The 18,254-nt window shown below is 47.3% G+C and overlaps 1 protein-coding gene across 1 annotated transcript; it reads left to right on the top strand.

Moving 5' to 3' along the window:
- Nucleotides 1-9,418, top strand: LOC129528682 (leukocyte immunoglobulin-like receptor subfamily A member 3). The gene is given in 11 exon segments (XM_055370526.2): nt 1-122; nt 538-619; nt 782-817; nt 1,007-1,294; nt 1,442-1,468; nt 1,471-1,743; nt 1,980-2,276; nt 2,532-2,834; nt 5,586-5,636; nt 6,856-6,894; nt 7,043-9,418. Coding segments are annotated over 11 exon segments (1,518 nt in total). The 5' UTR covers nt 1-119; the 3' UTR covers nt 7,162-9,418.
- Nucleotides 9,419-18,254: the final 8,836 nt, after the last annotated feature.

Genomic DNA, 18,254 nt, shown 5'->3' on the forward strand with positions numbered 1-18,254 from the left:
TCTGTGCTCACTGTCACACGCAGCTCAGCCTGGACGGCACAGCCAGATGCGAGATGCTTCTCTGCAGCATGGACCTGGGTTTTCCCTGAAGCATCTCCAGGGCTGGAGGGACGACTGCCATGGTAAGGACCCCACAACACTGAGCTGATGGACGGCTGAAGGAGGGAGGGTGACCATGTGGGAGGCTGTGAGAAGGAAGGGGAAGCCTCCGTTACCCTCATCTGGAAGGACAGACACAGGAAGCACCAGTTCTATTTGCTGCTACGTCCTGGCTCTCAGAGAGACGAGGAGAAACCAGACAGACAGTGGCTGGGGGTCAGGAAAGACCCCATTTCTGTCTGAAATGTCTGCAGAGGGCCCGGTGCCTGCCCCAACCTCAGCCCTAAAAAAATGAGAGTCAGGCTTCTGGGAGGGTAGTTCCGCTTCCTGTGTGGCTGCAGATGACAACACCCCACGAGAAGGACCCAGCCTCCGAATGTCCACACAGGGTGGGAAGGAGGGGAGGCTATTTCTTTCTGTGTGTCTCTGTCCTGCCAGCACCGAAGGCTCATCCATCCGCAGAGCAGGGCAGTGGGAGGAGACGCCATGAACCCCATCCTCACCGTCCTGATCTGTCTCGGTGAGATTTGAGGAGGGAGGGGAGATTCTAACCTCGGAGGGACCTCACCCCACAGCCAAACTCTGGTCCCTAAGGAGACCCCAGGGACTCACAAAGATCCCAGGGAGGGGAGGACCTGCCCAGGCTCCAGGGGCAAATTCCTCACAGGGAACTCTCTTCCAGGGCTGAGTCTGGACCCCAGGACCCACGTGCAGGCAGGTGAGTCTGTCCCCAGCTGTCTCAGGTCCCTCCTCCTCACTGGGGACAAGGGGCCACCCCCGTGCAGCTGGGGATGGGGAATAGCAGTTCTGGGCTGACTGATGGGGGCGTCTGGAGGGTCCTGCAGCTGAGAGCTGATATCTGTTGTGTGGGAAATGACTTAGAATCTGAACTCTGATTTCCTCCCAGGGCCCCTCCCCAAGCCCACCCTCTGGGCTGAACCAGGCTCTGTGATCACCCAGGGGAGTCCCGTCACCCTCAGGTGTCAGGGGGGCCAGGAGACCCAGGAGTTCCGTCTATATAGAGAAAAGAAAACAGCACCCTGGATTACACGGATCCCACAGGAGCTTGTGAAGAAGGGCCAGTTCCCCATCCCATCCATCACCTGGGAACACGCAGGGCGGTATCGCTGTTACTATGGTAGCCACACTGCAGGCCGGTCAGAGCCCAGTGACCCCCTGGAGCTGGTGACGACGGGTGAGAGGACACTCAGGGCTCCCAGCCCCAGGCTCTGCCCTCAGGAAGGGGGTCGGCTCTCAGGGGTGTCTCCCTCTCACAGCCCAGCCCTGGGGATGACGCGGGAGGTCTGAGTCCCATTTGACACGGTGCCTCCTTCTCTCCTAGGAGCCTACAGCAAACCCACCCTCTCCGCTCTGCTCAGCCTGTGGTGACCTCAGGAGGGAATGTGACCCTCCAGTGTGGCTCACAGCTGGCATTTGGTGGCTTCATTCTGTGTAAGGAAGGAGAAGATGAACACCCACAATGTGTGAACTCCCAGTCCCATACCCTTGGGTGGTCCTGGGCCATCTTCTCTGTGAGCCCCGTGAACCCGAGTCGCAGGTGGTCGTACAGGTGCTATGCTTATGACTCGAGCTCTCCCTATGTGTGGTCTCTACCCAGTGATCTCCTGGAGCTCCTGGTCCCAGGTGAGAAATTCACAGCATTGCCTGGAGTTCCCTGAGTCTCCCTGAGTCTCCAGGCAGGTGGGGAGCAGCTGCGTCTCAGGGCAGCTCCAGGTGGGATGATGTTGGGGCGAGAGGGCTCAGGGCTCCTGGGGCCAGAGACACAGGAAGATCAGCAGTGGTGAGGCCTCGGGGGAGAGGGAGGATTTGTGGGGAAGCCTGAGGATCGGCTCCTGGAAACCATGAGCACCTTTTCCCAGGTGTTTCTAAGAAGCCATCACTCTCAGTGCAGCCAGGTCCTGTCGTGGCCCCTGAGGAGAGCCTGACCCTCCAGTGTGGCTCTGATGTCGGCTACGACAGATTTGTTCTGTATAAGGAGGGAGAACGTGACTTCCTCCAGCGCCCTGGCCAGCAGCCCCAGGCTGGGCTCTCCCAGGCCAACTTCACCCTGGGCCCTGTGAGCCGCTCCCATGGGGGCCAGTACAGATGCTACGGTGCACACAACCTCTCCTCCGAGTGGTCGGCCCCCAGCGACCCCCTGGACATCCTGATCACAGGTGAGGAGCCAAACTGGTTCAGTCAGGGACCCAGGCTCTGCACAGGCCCTGCCAGGGGAGCCCAGGTGGTGATGGCCGGGATGAGGGGTGGGGTCCCAAGGGAGGGAGAGACAGAGAGAGACGGGGGTGGGTGGGGATGGGGAGACTCAGGGAAAACAGAGGCAACCAGAGACTGAGGGTCCCAGAGAGAGGCTTGGGAAGGTCTCAACTCAGAACAAGGTGGGGCAGCCCCTCACCCATCCTTCTTCTCTCCAGGACAGATCCATGCCATACCCTCCCTGTCAGTGCAGCCAGGCCCCACGGTGGTCTCAGGAGAGAACGTGACCCTGCTGTGTCAGTCACAGGGAGGGATGCACACTTTCCTTCTGACCAAGGAGGGAGCAGCTGATGTCCCGCTGCGTCTAAGATCAAAGTACCAATCTCATAAGTACCAGGCTGAATTCCCCGTGGGTCCTGTGACCTCAGCCCACGCGGGGACCTACAGGTGCTATGGCTCACTCAACTCCAACCCCTACCTGCTGACTCACCCCAGTGAGCCCCTGGAGCTTGTGGTCTCAGGTGAGGGCCCTGACCCTGTCCTCTCTGAGCTTAAAGGCTCAGCTCAGACCCTGCCCCCCAGGAGAGCTCTGGACACTAAGAAAAGAGGGGAGTTGGCTGGGTGTGGTGGCTTACACCTGTAATCCCAGCACTTTGGGAGGCCGAGGCAGGCGGATCAGGAGGTCAGGAGATCGAGACCATCCTGGCTAACACGGTGAACCCTGTCGCCACTAAAAAATGGAAAAAATTAGCTGGGCATGGTGGTGGGTGCCTGTAGTCCCAGGTACTCGGGAGTCTGAGGCAGGAGAATGGCGTGAACCCAGGAGGCGGAGCTTGCAGTGAGCCGAGATCACGCCACTGCACTCAAGCCTGGTCGAGAGAGCAAGACTCCACCTCAAAAAACAAGGAAAAGAAAAGAAAGGAAAAGAGGGGAGTGAAGGGGGAGGGTCCGCAGGGGAGGGTCGAGCCCATGGGAGGGTGGAAATAGACAGGACCTCCCACCCCTGGGTCCCACCCTTGTATTCTCAGCAGGGTAAAGAGCAGGGAGGGCTGGGAGGAGATGGGGGTGAACCTCAGAGGAGATGAGATTAGACTGAGGGTGGAAGACAGAGGCCCCACCCGCTCCCCTCCTGATGTCTCCACCTCAGAATCAGAGCCTCTGGGGATCCCAAACTCTAAGTCCTGACCCCATGGGTGACAAAAACCCAGTCACTCCCAGCTCAAGAGAAGTTTCTAGACTTGTCTCAATGCTACCTTCAATATTCAGGTTCTGATTTCCAGGGAAGCAGAGGGGAGAGTGGACAGTAAGGGTGTGGTCCACGTGGCTTTCTGGTGCTCCAGGGATGGGACAGATGTTCCCTCCGTGGTTTTCAGAGGGGAGGGAGGTGTCTGAGGTTCAGCATTGATGAGTGGAGCAGCGGGGTCTTTCCCCCTCCTCGAGCAGGATTCCCAGGAGACATCACCTCTAGTTGAGACTCTCCACTGTCTCATGTACAAAACAAAATATCTCCAATTTTCTACCGAAAGCAACACCTGGCACAGCTCTGCAGGACCCCACACCCCGACCTTGTCCTGCAGGACGTGTGATGAGTAGAAGAGGGAGAACAGGTGGGGTCAGCAGGATTTGGGGTCCAGCCTGACTTGGACACATGGAAGATGCTGGGGCTGATGGAGGAGGAACAGAGGCGGGCGAGTTGGAAAGAGGACAGATGGACAGTCCCTTGGCAGCTCTCATTTCTCATTTCCAAGAGCCTCTGAGGATGAGCCCCTCACCCACACCTGCAGGGTCCCTGGGCCATCTCAAGACAGGAGAGGAGGCCTTGGTGGGATCTGACTGTGATGAGGGTGAAGTCCACCCCGAGCAGAAATGAGTGATACACAACACGTGCTGTGAATAATTCCCTAACTTGCCAGGGAGCAAGTGAATGGCCCCTCCTTAGTCTCAGGGGTGCCCTGAGCCTGAGCCCACCAGGTGAGCACAGGAGGGGCGGTGGGAGTGGCACCCACAGCTGGGGTGCTTCTCTCTAAAGGAGCACATTTGGGGTGGACTCAACCCTCACCACAGTCAGATCCCCCCAAGGCTCTGTGCTCAGGGCACCCGGAGACTAAGGAGGTACCATGCACCTGCTCCCTGGACGAGTTAGGGAATTATTCACAGTGCGTCTCGTATGTCACTCACTTCTACTCTGTATTTTCTATATGCCTTTGTCCATTGTTGCTCTCTCCTTTACTAAAACTTTTAAAGCAATACTTCAATATATAAATTTATATTTTTTATTTCAATTATATGAACCTATTATTTAAAAATATGTAATTCTACTTCGCCTTCATTAGGCCTTGATTTAATTTATATATTCAATGTAGACATCCATTTTTCATTAACCTCAAGTCTTCCTCCCATACATATTAAAAATTTAGGTTTCCTTAATGAACTTCAGAAGTGTTTGGATGTTTCAAAGCACAATGGCCCGAGGGAAACTGACCGGGCAGCTCCCTGTGGCATGGGAAACCCGGGGGAGGTCAGCGGGAGCTACAGTGCAGCTCAGCCCTGGACCTGGAGGGTTCATGCCCAATCTTGTCCAATCACTGGATGATTCTAACATCTAACTAAATGTCTTTTATATGAAAAAAGTGCTTTAAATTGTTAATTTAGATTTAAATTAGAAGGCGGCAATTTGGTAGTGGGTTAATATGAAATACAATGAATGCACCCAAACCAGTAACTTTCTCATGGGTACTTATCTCTTGTTTTAAAAAATGTAAAGGAATCAAATACTCCACTTATAAATTGTTAAGGGTGTTGAATAATTCTTTAAATTAGAATGAATATAATTAAAAAAAAATTTTTTTGAGGTGGCGTTTTGCTCTTGTTGCCCAGTCTGGAGTGCAGTGGTGCGATCTCGGCTCACTGCAACCTCCGTCTTCCGGTTTCAAGCAATTCTTCTGCCTCAGCCTCCCGAGTAACTGAGATTACAGGCATCCGCCATCGCACCTAGCTAATTTTTGTATTTTTAATAGAGACGGGGTTTCACCATGTCGGTCAGGCTGGTCTTGAACTCCTGACCTTGTGATCCGCCCATCTCAGCCTCCCAAAATGCTGGGATTATAGGCGTGAGCCACTGTGCCTGGCCTGAATATAATTTTGTAAATGTCTACCCAGGACACACACGTCTTCTTGACAGGGAGGTTATATAAGTTATACATAACCTTATATAGAATTTGTTATGTAAGTTACCTCTGAATATGTCTCTTCTCCTCTGTTTTGATTCTCAGGAGCAGCTGAGACCCTCAGCCCACCACAAAACAAGTCCGACTCCAAGGCTGGTGAGTGAGGAGATGCTTGCCGTGATGACTCTGGGCACAGAGGGTCAGGTCCTGTCAAGGGGAGCTGGGTGTCCTGGGTGGACATTTTAAAAAATTACATTCATTCTAATTTAAAGAATTCTTCAACACCTTTAATGATTTATAAGTGAAGTATTTCATTCCTTTACATTTTTAAAATAAGAGATAACTATCCATGAGAAAGCTACTGCTTTGAGTATATTCATTGTATTTCATGCTAACTCACTACTAAATTGCTCTGTTCTAACTGCTTTTCAATGAATCTCCTCTAATTTACTAATACAATTTCTATAAACCATAAGAAAATGGGAAATTTTACCTCATTATTTCTAAATTACGTGCCAATATTTCTCACTTTAAATGTCAATATGTATGTAACTACATCTTAAATAAATATCTGAAGTTTTACAAATATACATATTTATGTGTGGTTATGTAAGATACATTTGAATATATGTGTAAGTATATCCAAATTCATTTGATGTATATTCATGAATATGCTTAACATATTTGGTGTGGTAGGTGTTTACATGTTTGTTCCTGGTCTAGATTCACCTAGATTCACACTTCATAAAAACACATACTGATTTATGAACCTTGAGTGACACCTCCATTTAGCATATATATATTTGCATGTGTGTGTGAATGTGGGCAACTGTATCGCATTCTAGGTGTTACTGCCTATATGAGGAATTAGTTAACTAGAGATTAAATGGAAGATGAAACCCCAGGTGAACTGGCTGAGGCTGTGTGAAGAAGAAGCACCCCCAGACTTTCACCCCTTTGTGCTTCTGACACTGGGGAGCCCCTGCAGACCAACCTCTCATGCATGGAGCCTGGGTCCTCAGCTGATGGATAAGTGAAACTCTCATCTCTGGGGGAATTGGCTCATGCGCTCCTGTGTCCCTGGCTGCACAGACAGTGCACAGGGCTCAGTGACTTCTGTATTCCCTTGCAGATGCTGAGCTCCCAGAGTGCAGGAAAACACCCTCCCCAAATGCCTCAGGAGCAACGTTCGAATTTCTAGAACACAAGAAATCTGAAATAATTCAATAAGGAGACTGGAGGGAACCCTGCTACACAGGAAGGGTTTATTGAGGAACTCCCTAGAACTCATGTCAGGAGACATAGCTGAAGATAAGAATGCAGAGCCCAGGGGAGAGGCTGACTCAGGGCTCTTCCCCTCTGTTTTTATTCTCAGGAGCAGTTAACACCCTCAGCCCATCACAAAACAAGACTGGTGAGTGAGGAGATGCTCTCGTTTACGGTGCTGGGCACAAGGGTTGGGTCCTGTCAAGGATAAGGAGGTGCCCTGGCTGGACATCCAGATGTCCTGGGTGAAGTTGATCTGCCCTGACCTCTGTGACCTCTTTGCCCACCATCCCTAGCCTCACACCCCCAGGATTACACAGTGGAGAATCTCATCCGCATGGGCATAGCTGGCTTGATCCTGGTGGTCCTCGGGATTCTGCTATTTGAGGCTCAGCACAGCCAGAGAAGCCTCTGAGATGCAGCCGGGAGGTGAACAGCAGAGAGAAGAATGTACCCTTCAGAGTGGTGGAGCCTTGGGAACAGATCTGATGACGCCAGGAGGTTCCAGGAGACAATTTAGGGCCGACGCTATCTGGACTGTCTGCCAATCATTTTTAGAGGGAGGAATCACTGTTGGATTGCAGAGACATTTCCTGGAGTGATCCATGGAGGACCATTAACATGTGATACCTTTCCTCTCTATTAATGTTGACTTCCCTTGGTTGGATCCCCTTCTTTTCCCACCCCCAGACAGACATGAGGCTACATCCCACATGGCAGCGTTGGGTCCACACCTCTGCACACCTGTGTGCTCTGGTCTGTGGCATGTTAACACAATCTTCTTTATTCCTCATTGCCATACTCCCTGGTGTGCTTTACTGAGCCTGCATCTCTTCAGTTCAGAGTTCCAAACTTGCTTCAGTAACTAAATCAATGGGAGAGTATCGGATTTCAACCAGGAAAAGATAAATCCACCCTGATGCCCTGACACCCTCTCTGAACCCTACAAGCCCTTCCCTCCTTCTCAGATGCTACCTGTGTATCTTCTCCTCAGATCATTGTGTAACCGTCACTGCCATCCTGTTCCACACATTGTCATCACCCTACTCCCATTCAGCAGCCAATCCCCATTCCCTCTTCCCTCCAGCACCTGCTAACCATGAGTGTGCTTTCTGTCTCTACGGATTTGCCTATTCTGTCTGAAAACATTTCAATCTCCTTTGACCTGTGAGCTCCTCACTTCAAGACTTCCTGCCTTTCCAGGCGGAACCAAAGTACACCACGTCAAAAGCAATGATAGGCATTTGCAGTGTGTTGGTGATCCATGAAAGGAAAATCATGGAAGTAGGATAGAAATCCAGCTGCAGACAAGACCTCAGGTCGATGAATCTTGACAAGCAGTTGAGCTGTTTTTTTCTACTCACCTAGGACAGTCAGACAGAAGTATGCAAAATGACTGGGGCTGATTCTTTTCTGAATTGTCCCAAACAGCAAGAGGACTTGAGTCCTAGCATTAAAGAGTTCAACATGTCTAGGTCCAAGACCACTGTTGTGTTTGAAGGATGTAAAACCCTGCTGCATAGGATGGAATATTTGGAGGGAGGATCCTGAAAAACATGAGGGATCAAATAGTCCTCAACTTTCTAGGACAAAGGGAGCAGCTATTTGCCATCTACCCTCCAGAATAAAGAAATCTTATCATTCACCATCTACCCTCTAGAATAAAGAAATCTTATCATTCACCATCTACCCTCTAGCATAAAGAAATCTTATCATTCACCATCTACCCTCTAGAGTAAACAAATCTTATCATTCGCCATCTACCCTCTAGAATAAAGAAATCTTATCATTCACCATCTACCCTCTAGAATAAAGAAATCTTATCATTCACCATCTACCCTCTAGAGTAAACAAATCTTATCATTCGCCATCTACCCTCTAGAATAGAGAAATCTTATCATTCATCACCTACCCTCTAGAATAAAGAAATGTTATCATTCGCCATCTACCCTCTAGAATAAAGAAATCTTATTAAGGACATTTTCAAAGCCTTAACAGAATATGAATGATTACAATATTATGTTTTACCTATACAGCATCTTCCAAGTTCTAGTTTGGTTGTGCCAGGCCAAACATTTGAGCCAGATTTCGGCAAGATCAAGCAGGAGACTCTGGCGTCTGTCGCTGATTACCTTCCCACCATACCTGCCACCAGCCTTTCCCATGGACCCCACGTGTGTCTCCAGACTCTCGGGTATGAATCCTGTGAACACACTGACCTCCGCCTTCTACATGACTGACCAGCAATATGAAATTTGCATAAATATGAATAGAAAATATACTGTCCCCACATCCCCTAAAATAAAACTGGGTCCTCGCCCATGGGCTTTTGCTGGATTATACTAACAAAAGGCAGGTCTTATCACACACATTCCATAGACTCACATCTCAGAGAATGTTGGTTCCACAGGCTCAGGGTCCTGAACACACTGCTCCACTCTCAGGGCTCAGAGACACTCTGCATGTGGGTCTTCACCCCATCCGGGAGCCCTAATTCCTTCTTCCTCCGTTTTTCATACAGTGATTTTTCCCAGTACTGCTGTCTACTTTCCTCTGCCAGAAATTCCTTGCTGGTTCCACGGCAATCTCCTCAGGGCTCCTATTTCATAAAATGGAAACGGAATTCTTCATATGCCTTAAAAAGGAAAATAATTATCCAAACAGTATAAAACACAAACACCCATCTAGCAAAATATTTCTTAGTACATCATGAATTCAAATATATATCGTACAAAATGACTGAGGATTTTATTAATTCTGAGCAATATTGAGGTTTTCTCATAATATCTTTTTATTGTTAACTGCAAACTAAATAACAATCATGTCTGGGAATAAAATGTATAAGATAGTCATTTAGAAAAATTTGGAGATTTTTCCTTCCTTGTCCAGTAAATACTTAACATTTTATGTGCAATGTATGTCATAAATATGGGCTTTCCCCCCTTTGAGGTATGTGTTCATTAATATACACACATATATATACTCACACACACATATATACTGTACAGTGGCATCTACACATACTATATATCCACACATAATGTATTTGTGTGCAATATGTAAATATATACACACATAACACCTAGAGTAAGTGGATGTATACAATATATCAGAATATATATGTGAATTCTTTTTCCATACAAACTGTGTAACATTTCTTTACACATCTACACACATATATACCGTGTGTGTATACATATAGTGCTTATGTACATAATAGGTAAATATATATACAAATTAACATATATATGTATACATACATTGAATTTGTTTTTCTATATACAAACCCTATAACATATGTAACTAGAGAGTTTTACCACATGTATGTAATTCACATTGAACATTAAGTTGTATACTCATTCATTTTTTTTCTTAACCTCTCAGTTCTCGATAAATATTTCTTTGAATCACCAAATATATACAAATTTATGTTGTATATATTTCAATAACCCATGGTTAGATGAATGAAAGTTTACAATTATTTTATCATTTTTTATACCGTCTCTCTTTTTTTTATTTTTTTAACACAGATGAGTCTCACTATGTTGCCCAGGCTGGTCTTGAACTCCTGGGCTCAAGTGATCTTCCCACCTCAGTCTCCCAAAGTGCTGGATTACAGGTGTGAGCCACCGTACCCAGCACTTAATACCTTCATTAAAACATAAAACTTCACTATTTTCAAAAAAGTTTTGTATTATGTTACATTTTGTGGACTATTAATATTTCCAATAGATAATTTTAACAGCATGTCTTTCTTCCCTTACTGATTTTAAATTATGATTTTATATTAGATGATACTATTGTGTCTCATGCCTAATGTGTTATTGGGGGTGCTGGGCTATTTAACTCATCCTGAGTAGGGGAATCACTCTTTAACATACGGGGTAAAAAATGAATAATTTAGAATAATTTCATGAATTTAGTTAAGTATTCAATTATATATTTTTGAATGAGGATTCATTTATCCTTGTCCTTTAGAATAGACATGTACTCGTATATGTGTGTGTGGTTACATTTGTGTGTGTGTGTGCATGCAATTTTCAAATACTTGCCTGTTTCCCACTTTTCATCACCGGCATCTCACATACTACATTTTGGATTCATTGATCTATCTGGATAACATCATTTAAAATTGCTTTCACTGAGTATGAAAACAGTAATATCTAGTAACTTGCAGCTCAGATAATGCTTTATTTTTCCTCCCACTTTCTCTATCAAAATAGATGAAAACGTTTCTATATTAATTAAAGGGTAAGATATAACACCTGGAAGAGAAAGCACATCTGATGATTGAGGGATTCACCCTCCAATCCCTCATCAGCCTTCATGCAGGGGAAGCCCAACCTAATGGGCTTCACAGGTCCGTCTTGCTCTGAGCCTTTTTCTGCTTAGGAATTGGTCCCCTGCTGACCCCTTTAACTTTTGGGTATTAACCTGAGTAAGCATAGAATTCCTCACTTGCTGTTAATCCCTTGAGAGTACTTTTTCAACATTTCCTTGCCTTTCATTTTTCTGTTGGGAAGTCCGATCCCAATGATCATGCTATTCTACTGACATGTTGAGTTGAAAATCACAGGACACAAATATGTGTTTTAAACTATACAATTTACGCTAGACAATTTCAGTCTAGCATATATACTTTTTAATCTACTTCTGGTATTTTTCAATTTATCATGGTAGGTCAAGATTTACATTTCTTGTTAAAATGTATGCATCTTAGCACTTAATTAGTCTTTCCTCATCTCTGTCAAATGTTCAACTCTTTAATTCGTGAGCTGTTGCCAGACATCATTCTCCCTTCTTTCCTTCTTCTGACACATACAATAGATATGAGGTTCTCCCTCCTCACAATATTCCCCCAAATATGGTGAATTTTCACTTTTGGTGTCTCCATAGTGCATTCTGGAAAATTCTCTCAATTTTGTTTTCCAATTTAATAAGTGTCTCTTTAGCTGCATCTTGACCTTGATAGAATAAATATTTTGAGTGTGCTTCTTCCACTGAATTTTTGCCTCTAGGATTTCTAACTCATTTCTCTGATGCTCATTTTTTGCCAGTATAATCCATATTCTTGTCTCAAAAATTTAATTTCCTCTTGTATTTTTTTCAGATATTTAAACATGTTTAATTGAAAAAGGGTCTCATGCGTTCCTAGTATTCTATTTCTTTGCACATAATAATCCTTATCAACAAATGTGTAGACTGATGATCATAGCACTTTTTATCATTAGCAGGATGACTCTTGGTTGTCTATTTTTGTTGGACACGCACCTTCTACACTCCTGAGCTACCATGGAGGGATCCTCTCAAGGCTGTTTTCAGTAATCCAGGACTGAAAATGGGGGACTGTTCCAGCTACTGATGACACGTGGCATTCATTTCCCAAACATAGTGTCTGCTCAGGTTGCTCCCAGAAGGAAAAAAAATGCATGTGAAATTCACACTCATGGCCGGGCACGGTGGCTCATGCTTGTAATCTCAGCACTTTGGGAAGTCGAAGTGGGCAGATCACTTGAGGCCAGGAGTTCGAGACCAGCCTGGCCAACATGACAAAACCCCATCTCTACTAAAAATGCAAAAAAATTAGCCAGGCCTGGTAGTGGGCACCTGTAATCGCAGCTACTCGGAAGGCTGAAGCAGGAGAATCACTTGATCAGGAGAATCAGGCAGGAGAATCACTTGGGAGGTGGAGGTTACAGTGAGTGGAGATCGTGCCACCGCACTCTAGCCTGGGCAACAAGAGCAAAACTCCATCTCAAAAAAAAAAGAAACTCATACCCACACATGATACAGATGCCCACATGTAAGAACTCTGCAGTGAATGAATTTGTTTCACACGCACCCAGGGGAGATGGCTCAGTGGTGGCTATGGGCCTGGGTCAGTAAACAGACATATTCCATCACAGCTTTCAGCCTTGCCCAGAGCCCTGGCCCTTCTCTGCCTGTGAGGACCCAGGGCCCCTTTTCTGTTCTGCACAGAAATGGAAACTTCCTCCTTAATGACCCCTAATGGCACCAGACACAGATGCCCTCTCTGTTTCATGTGTATCCTTCTCCTTCTGATGAACTTTCATTTCCCATTTTCTGGACATGACTGTGATAACCGGGGTGTTGATGAAACATTATGAGAAGCATCTCTCAAGGTCAGGAACAAAGGGGCTCTCCTTAGTGGAAACATCAATCTCAGGCCTTGATGGTGGGTGCCAACATCCCTTCATGCCTCCACCCCTCCTGTCTTCACCTGCTCTGGAAATTACCCATGGCTGAGCCCCCTGCAGCCCCCAGGCTCCAATGACCTAGCTGCCCTGTGATAAATGGGGTTCATGACAGGCTCCAAATGAGGAAACCAAGGCTCAGAGATGGGAGGTTACTGCCCAAGGTCACACAGGCAGGGGGTGACACATGAATATTTAAATAAAGACAATATTTCCCCTCAAAGCAGAGTGCTAACCCCATGTATTGTCCCAGAACCTTGAACTCAGGAGCACAGGATGGGAACAGGAGTGTTTGAAAGAAGACAGGGGCACCAAGAAGGCAGAGTCAGGTCAATGTTGTTTCCAGGGAGACGGGGGCGGATGCTGTTGCGATGAGTGAATGAGAAGTTCGTGAAGGGAACGTTTTCGCATAAAGAAAACCCACACTCCAGTTCTGGGAAAAGAGTCATGATTCCTTCCCTTGTCTCCGTGTATTTCCCCTTTCTGTTCATCGCCACAATAAAGCTCAACTGGAACTGCATAGCAAGATGTGAGATGAGACTCTGCTGATGTGAGTCTGCCCTGCAGCCTGAATTTGCATCTTCCCTGAAGCTTCCCCAGGACTGGTGAGAAGACTGGCCACGGTAGGTTCCCCACAAGGGTGTGTTTATGGGTGAGCTGAAGGAGAGAGTGAAACCCCATGAGGAGGCTCTGAGAGGAAGGAAGAACCCTCTGTTGCCTTCACCTGGAAGGGACCAACTCAGGAAGGCACCACGTCCATTTGCAGCCACGTCCTGGCCCTTAATGAGTAGAGGACAGGACAGGCAGACAGTGAAAGGAGATGAGGAGAGACCCCATGTGTGTCTGAAATATCAACAGAAAACCTGGTACCTGTCTCAGGCCAAGCCCTAGGAAAACAAGAGCCAGGCTCGTGGCGGGATCCGGGACAGTACACTACCCATGGAGATGCTGGTGGGAAAATCCTGTAAGGGAGAGAACCCTTGCTTTGTCTGTGTGTTCTGTGGACACCATGGTCTTATCCACCCACACAGCCGGGGCCAGTAGGAGGAGACGCCATGACTGTCACTCCCATGGCCATGGTCCACTTCACTGAGATTTGACAAGGGGAATGGGAGATTGTAGCATGAGAGGGACCCTGCCCCACAGGTAGGCCCTGGTCCAGTAGGAGACCCCAGGGGATTAGGGAAGATCTCAGGAAGGAGAGGACCTGCCCAGGCTTCAGGGGCAAATCTCTCACCGGGAACTCTCTTCCAGGGCTGAGTCTGGGCCTCAGGACCTGCGTGCAGGCAGGTGAGTCTGTCCCCAGCTGTCCCAGGTCCCTCCTCCTCACCGGGGACAGGGGCCCACCCCCGGGCAGCTGGGGCTGGAGAACAGCAACTCTGGGCTGACTGAGAGGGATCATGGGGGGATCTTGGGCTGAAAGCTGGGATCTGAGGGGTGGTAAATGATATAGGACCCAGTTTCTGATTTCCTTCCAGGGACCCTCCCCAAACCCACGTTCAGGGCTGAACCAGACTCTGTAATAACCTAGGGGAGGCCCATGGCCCTCTGGTGTCAGGAGACCCTAGAGGCTCAGGAGTGTGGTCTGGATAAAGAGGAAAGCCCAGTGCTCAGGAGCACACAGAGCTTTCCGAAGCCCAGGACAGGATGAGTCCTCCGTCTCACTCAGGACAATGCACCATGCAGGGGAATATTGCTGTGAGTATTTCAGCCCTGCTGGCAGGTGAGCACTCGGAGACCCCCTGCAGCTGGTGGTAACAGTGAGGGGACACTCAGGGGCCCAGCCCCAGGCTCTGCCCTCAGGAAGGGGGTCTGCTCTTCAGGGCATCTTGCCTCTCAGAGCCCAGGCCTGGGGGATGATGTGGGAGGTGTGAGCCCCATTTAACACGGTGCCTCCTTCTCTCCTAGAATTCCACTAATAAAGGTCCTATTTGACAGTTCCAACACTGGAAATAAGAGTTCCATCTTTGGCCAGGCACAGTGGCTCACACCTGTAGTCCCAGTACTTTGGGAGGCTGAGGCAGGCAGATCACTTGAGGTCAGAAGTTCAAATGCAGCCTGGCCAACATGACAATAACCCGTCTCTACTGAAAATACAAAAATTAGCCGGGCGTGTGGTGTGCGCCTGTAATTCCGGCTACTGGGGAGGGTTCGCTTGAACCCACTTAGCACCTGGAAAGCGAGAGCACGGACTAGGCTGACCCAGCCCGCACCTGGCTCTGCCCATACCCCCACCCTGGTAGGTTAACACAAAGGACAAAGACTTTTGGGAGCTCTATGGCCTTGCCCTTTGCCTGAGACACCGGATAGCCTCCCTTGAGTAACATAAGGAAGGCAAAAAGCCCATGAAGACCAACACAGCAAAATTCATAATTGCAAAGATGTGGAGCGCTTTTGCAACCGCTGCTTCTGGGCTGGAGGCTGACTGACACCGTGCAGGACAGCATCCCCAGGCTCAATAACACAGCACCCAGGAAGGAGAACACGCGTGCATGTCCTCAGCTATCACCATTGCCAGCAACCCCCTGGATAACCAAGAGGTCCTGAGTCTGTTCACATGGCCGGTTCATTACCAAAGCTGGTGTTTGAGAAAGCCAAAACCCCAAGGCTATTTATAACCGAGGAAATCTCACATAGTGTATCTCACTCCTGCAAACTTCACCAGCCCGCCCCACTCCCTCGCCCCACCTCAGTGTCCCCGAGCCACTTTGCTTGCACTCGCTCGCCCACAGCCACTGCCGCCAGGGCTTTGCCAGCATTATGTGCTCCTGAGCGGACCTTCTCTCCCCTCCCCAACGGCATGTGTGTGCACGTGCACCTCGCCTTGCCACAGCTGCCGGTGTGAGTTCACCCACTCACCCAATGACCCCCGAGCACTGGGACTGCTGTCAGAGCATTCGTGGGTACAGAGATTGCCTGTCCAGTACCCACCTGCCCTCCACCCTCCCGGCGCCAACACTACCACTGGTGTGATCACACACAGGGAGACCAGCGGATCCACCCCCACCGCAAGCAGCAGCTGCCGCCAGCGTGGAAGTGCACACAGAGGGTGCACGCAGTCCCGTGAAGCCGGAGCCCTGCCACCGTGCTAACACTACTACCGGTGCAAATGCGCACACGAACGCCTGTGGGGCTCCCGCCCACCCCACCCAGTCTTGCTGACACCACTGCATTGAACACCGACATGGAGGCCAGCACCCCTGTACCCACTAGCATCCCACTGCAGCCAACAAATGTGTACGTCCCAGAGGAAAAGACATCATTACATCAGAAACACACTTGCATACAAATGTTGATTGCAGCAAAGTTCATAATTGCAAAGATATGGAATCGACCTAAGTGTCCATCAGCCGATGAGTGAATGTGGTACATATACACAAGAAAATACCATTCAGCCATTGAACAAAATGAAATAATGTCTTTTGCAGCAACTTGGATGAAGCTGGGGGCCATGACACTAAGTGAACTAACTCAGCAATGGAAAGCCAAATACCATATGCTCTCACTTTATAAGTGGGAGCCAAGTTATGGGTAATCAAATACATGTAAAGGGGTGTAATGAACACTGGAGACCCAGAAGGGAGAAAGGGGGTGGAGAGTGAGTAATGAAATACTATGTACCAAGTACAATGTACACTACTTGGGTGATGGGTGTATTAAAATCTCAGGCTTCACCACTATACAATTCATTCATACAACTAGAAACCACTTGTACCCAAAAGCTATTGAAATAAAATACATTAAAAAAACTATAATACAAGGCTACAGTAACCAAAACATTATGGCACTGGTACAAAAACAGACACAGAGACCAATGAAACAGAATAAAGCCACACACCTACAAACCATCTGATATTTAACAAGGCCAACAAAAATAGGCCTATTCAAAAAATAATCCTGTGATGACTGGCTAGCCATATGCAAAAGAATGAAACTGGACAGATCCCTACATATCACCATATACAAAAATTAAATCAAGACAGATTAAATATTTTAATGTAAGATTTCAGCCTATAGGAGTCCTGGAAGAAAACATGGTGAAACCCCGTCTCTAATAAAAATACAAAAAAGAAAAAAAGTAGCCTGGCATGGTGACAGGTGCCTGTAATCGCAGCTACTTGGGAAGCTGAGGCAGGAGAATCACTTGAACCTGGGCGGGAAAGGTTGCAGTGAGCCGAGATTGTACCACTGCACTCCAGCCTCGGCAGCAGAGCCAGACTCCAACTCAAAGAAAAAAAAATAGGAAACATCTTCCTTAATACAGGCATTGGCAAAGTGTTTACAGCTAAGTCCTCAAAAGCAATTAAACGAAAACAAAAATTGATGAGTGGGACCTAATAAACCTACAGATCCAGCAAAGGTCTAATATTCAGAATCTGTAAGCAACTTACACAAATCAACAAGCACAAAACAAACAGCCCCATTAAAAAGTGGGCAAAGGACGTGAACAGACACTTTTCTAAAGAAGACACACATATGTCCAAGAAGCATATCAAAAAATCTTCAATATGACTAATCCTTAGGGATATGTAAATTAAAACTACAATGAGATACCCACACCACTCAGAATAGTTATTATTAAAAAGTCAAAAAATAACAGATGCTGGTAAGGCTGCAAAGAAAACAGAACAAGTGTTGGTGAGAACATAAATTAGTTCATCCGTTGTGGACAGTAGTTGGGAGATTTCTCAAAGAACTAAGAGTTGAACTACCATTAGGCCTAGCAAACCCATTGGTAGGTATATGCCCAAAGGAAAATAAATTATTCTACCAAAAAGGCAGATGCACCTATATGTTCATTGCAGCACCATTCCCAGTAACAAAGATGTGGAATAAACCCAGGTGTTCATCCAACAATGGATTGGATATATGGACCATAGAATACTACACAGCAATCAAAATGGAAATCATGTCCTTTGCAGCAGCATGGATGGAGCTAGAGGTCATTAGCCTAAGTGATGCAATGTGGAAACAGAAAGCCAAACATAGCACATTCTCGTAAACAGGAGCTAAACACTGGGCACATGTGGACATAGATAAGTGTCTGTTCATGTCCTTTGCACACTTTTTAATGGGGCTGTTTGTTTGTTGCTTGCTGATTTGTGTAAGTTGCTTCTAGATTCTGAATATTAGGCCTTCACTGGATCTGTAGGTTAATGAGGTCCCACTCATTAGTTGTTGTTTTTGTTTAATTGCGTTCAAGGACTTAGCTGTAAACACTTTGTCAATGCCTGTAACAACAGGATGTTTCCTGTGATTTTTTTTTTCTTTGAGACAGAGTCTGGCCCTGGCA

The sequence above is a fragment of the Gorilla gorilla genome, chromosome 20 (assembly GCF_029281585.2).
Source record: "Gorilla gorilla gorilla isolate KB3781 chromosome 20, NHGRI_mGorGor1-v2.1_pri, whole genome shotgun sequence".
In the NCBI taxonomy this organism is placed as follows: domain Eukaryota; kingdom Metazoa; phylum Chordata; class Mammalia; order Primates; family Hominidae; genus Gorilla; species Gorilla gorilla.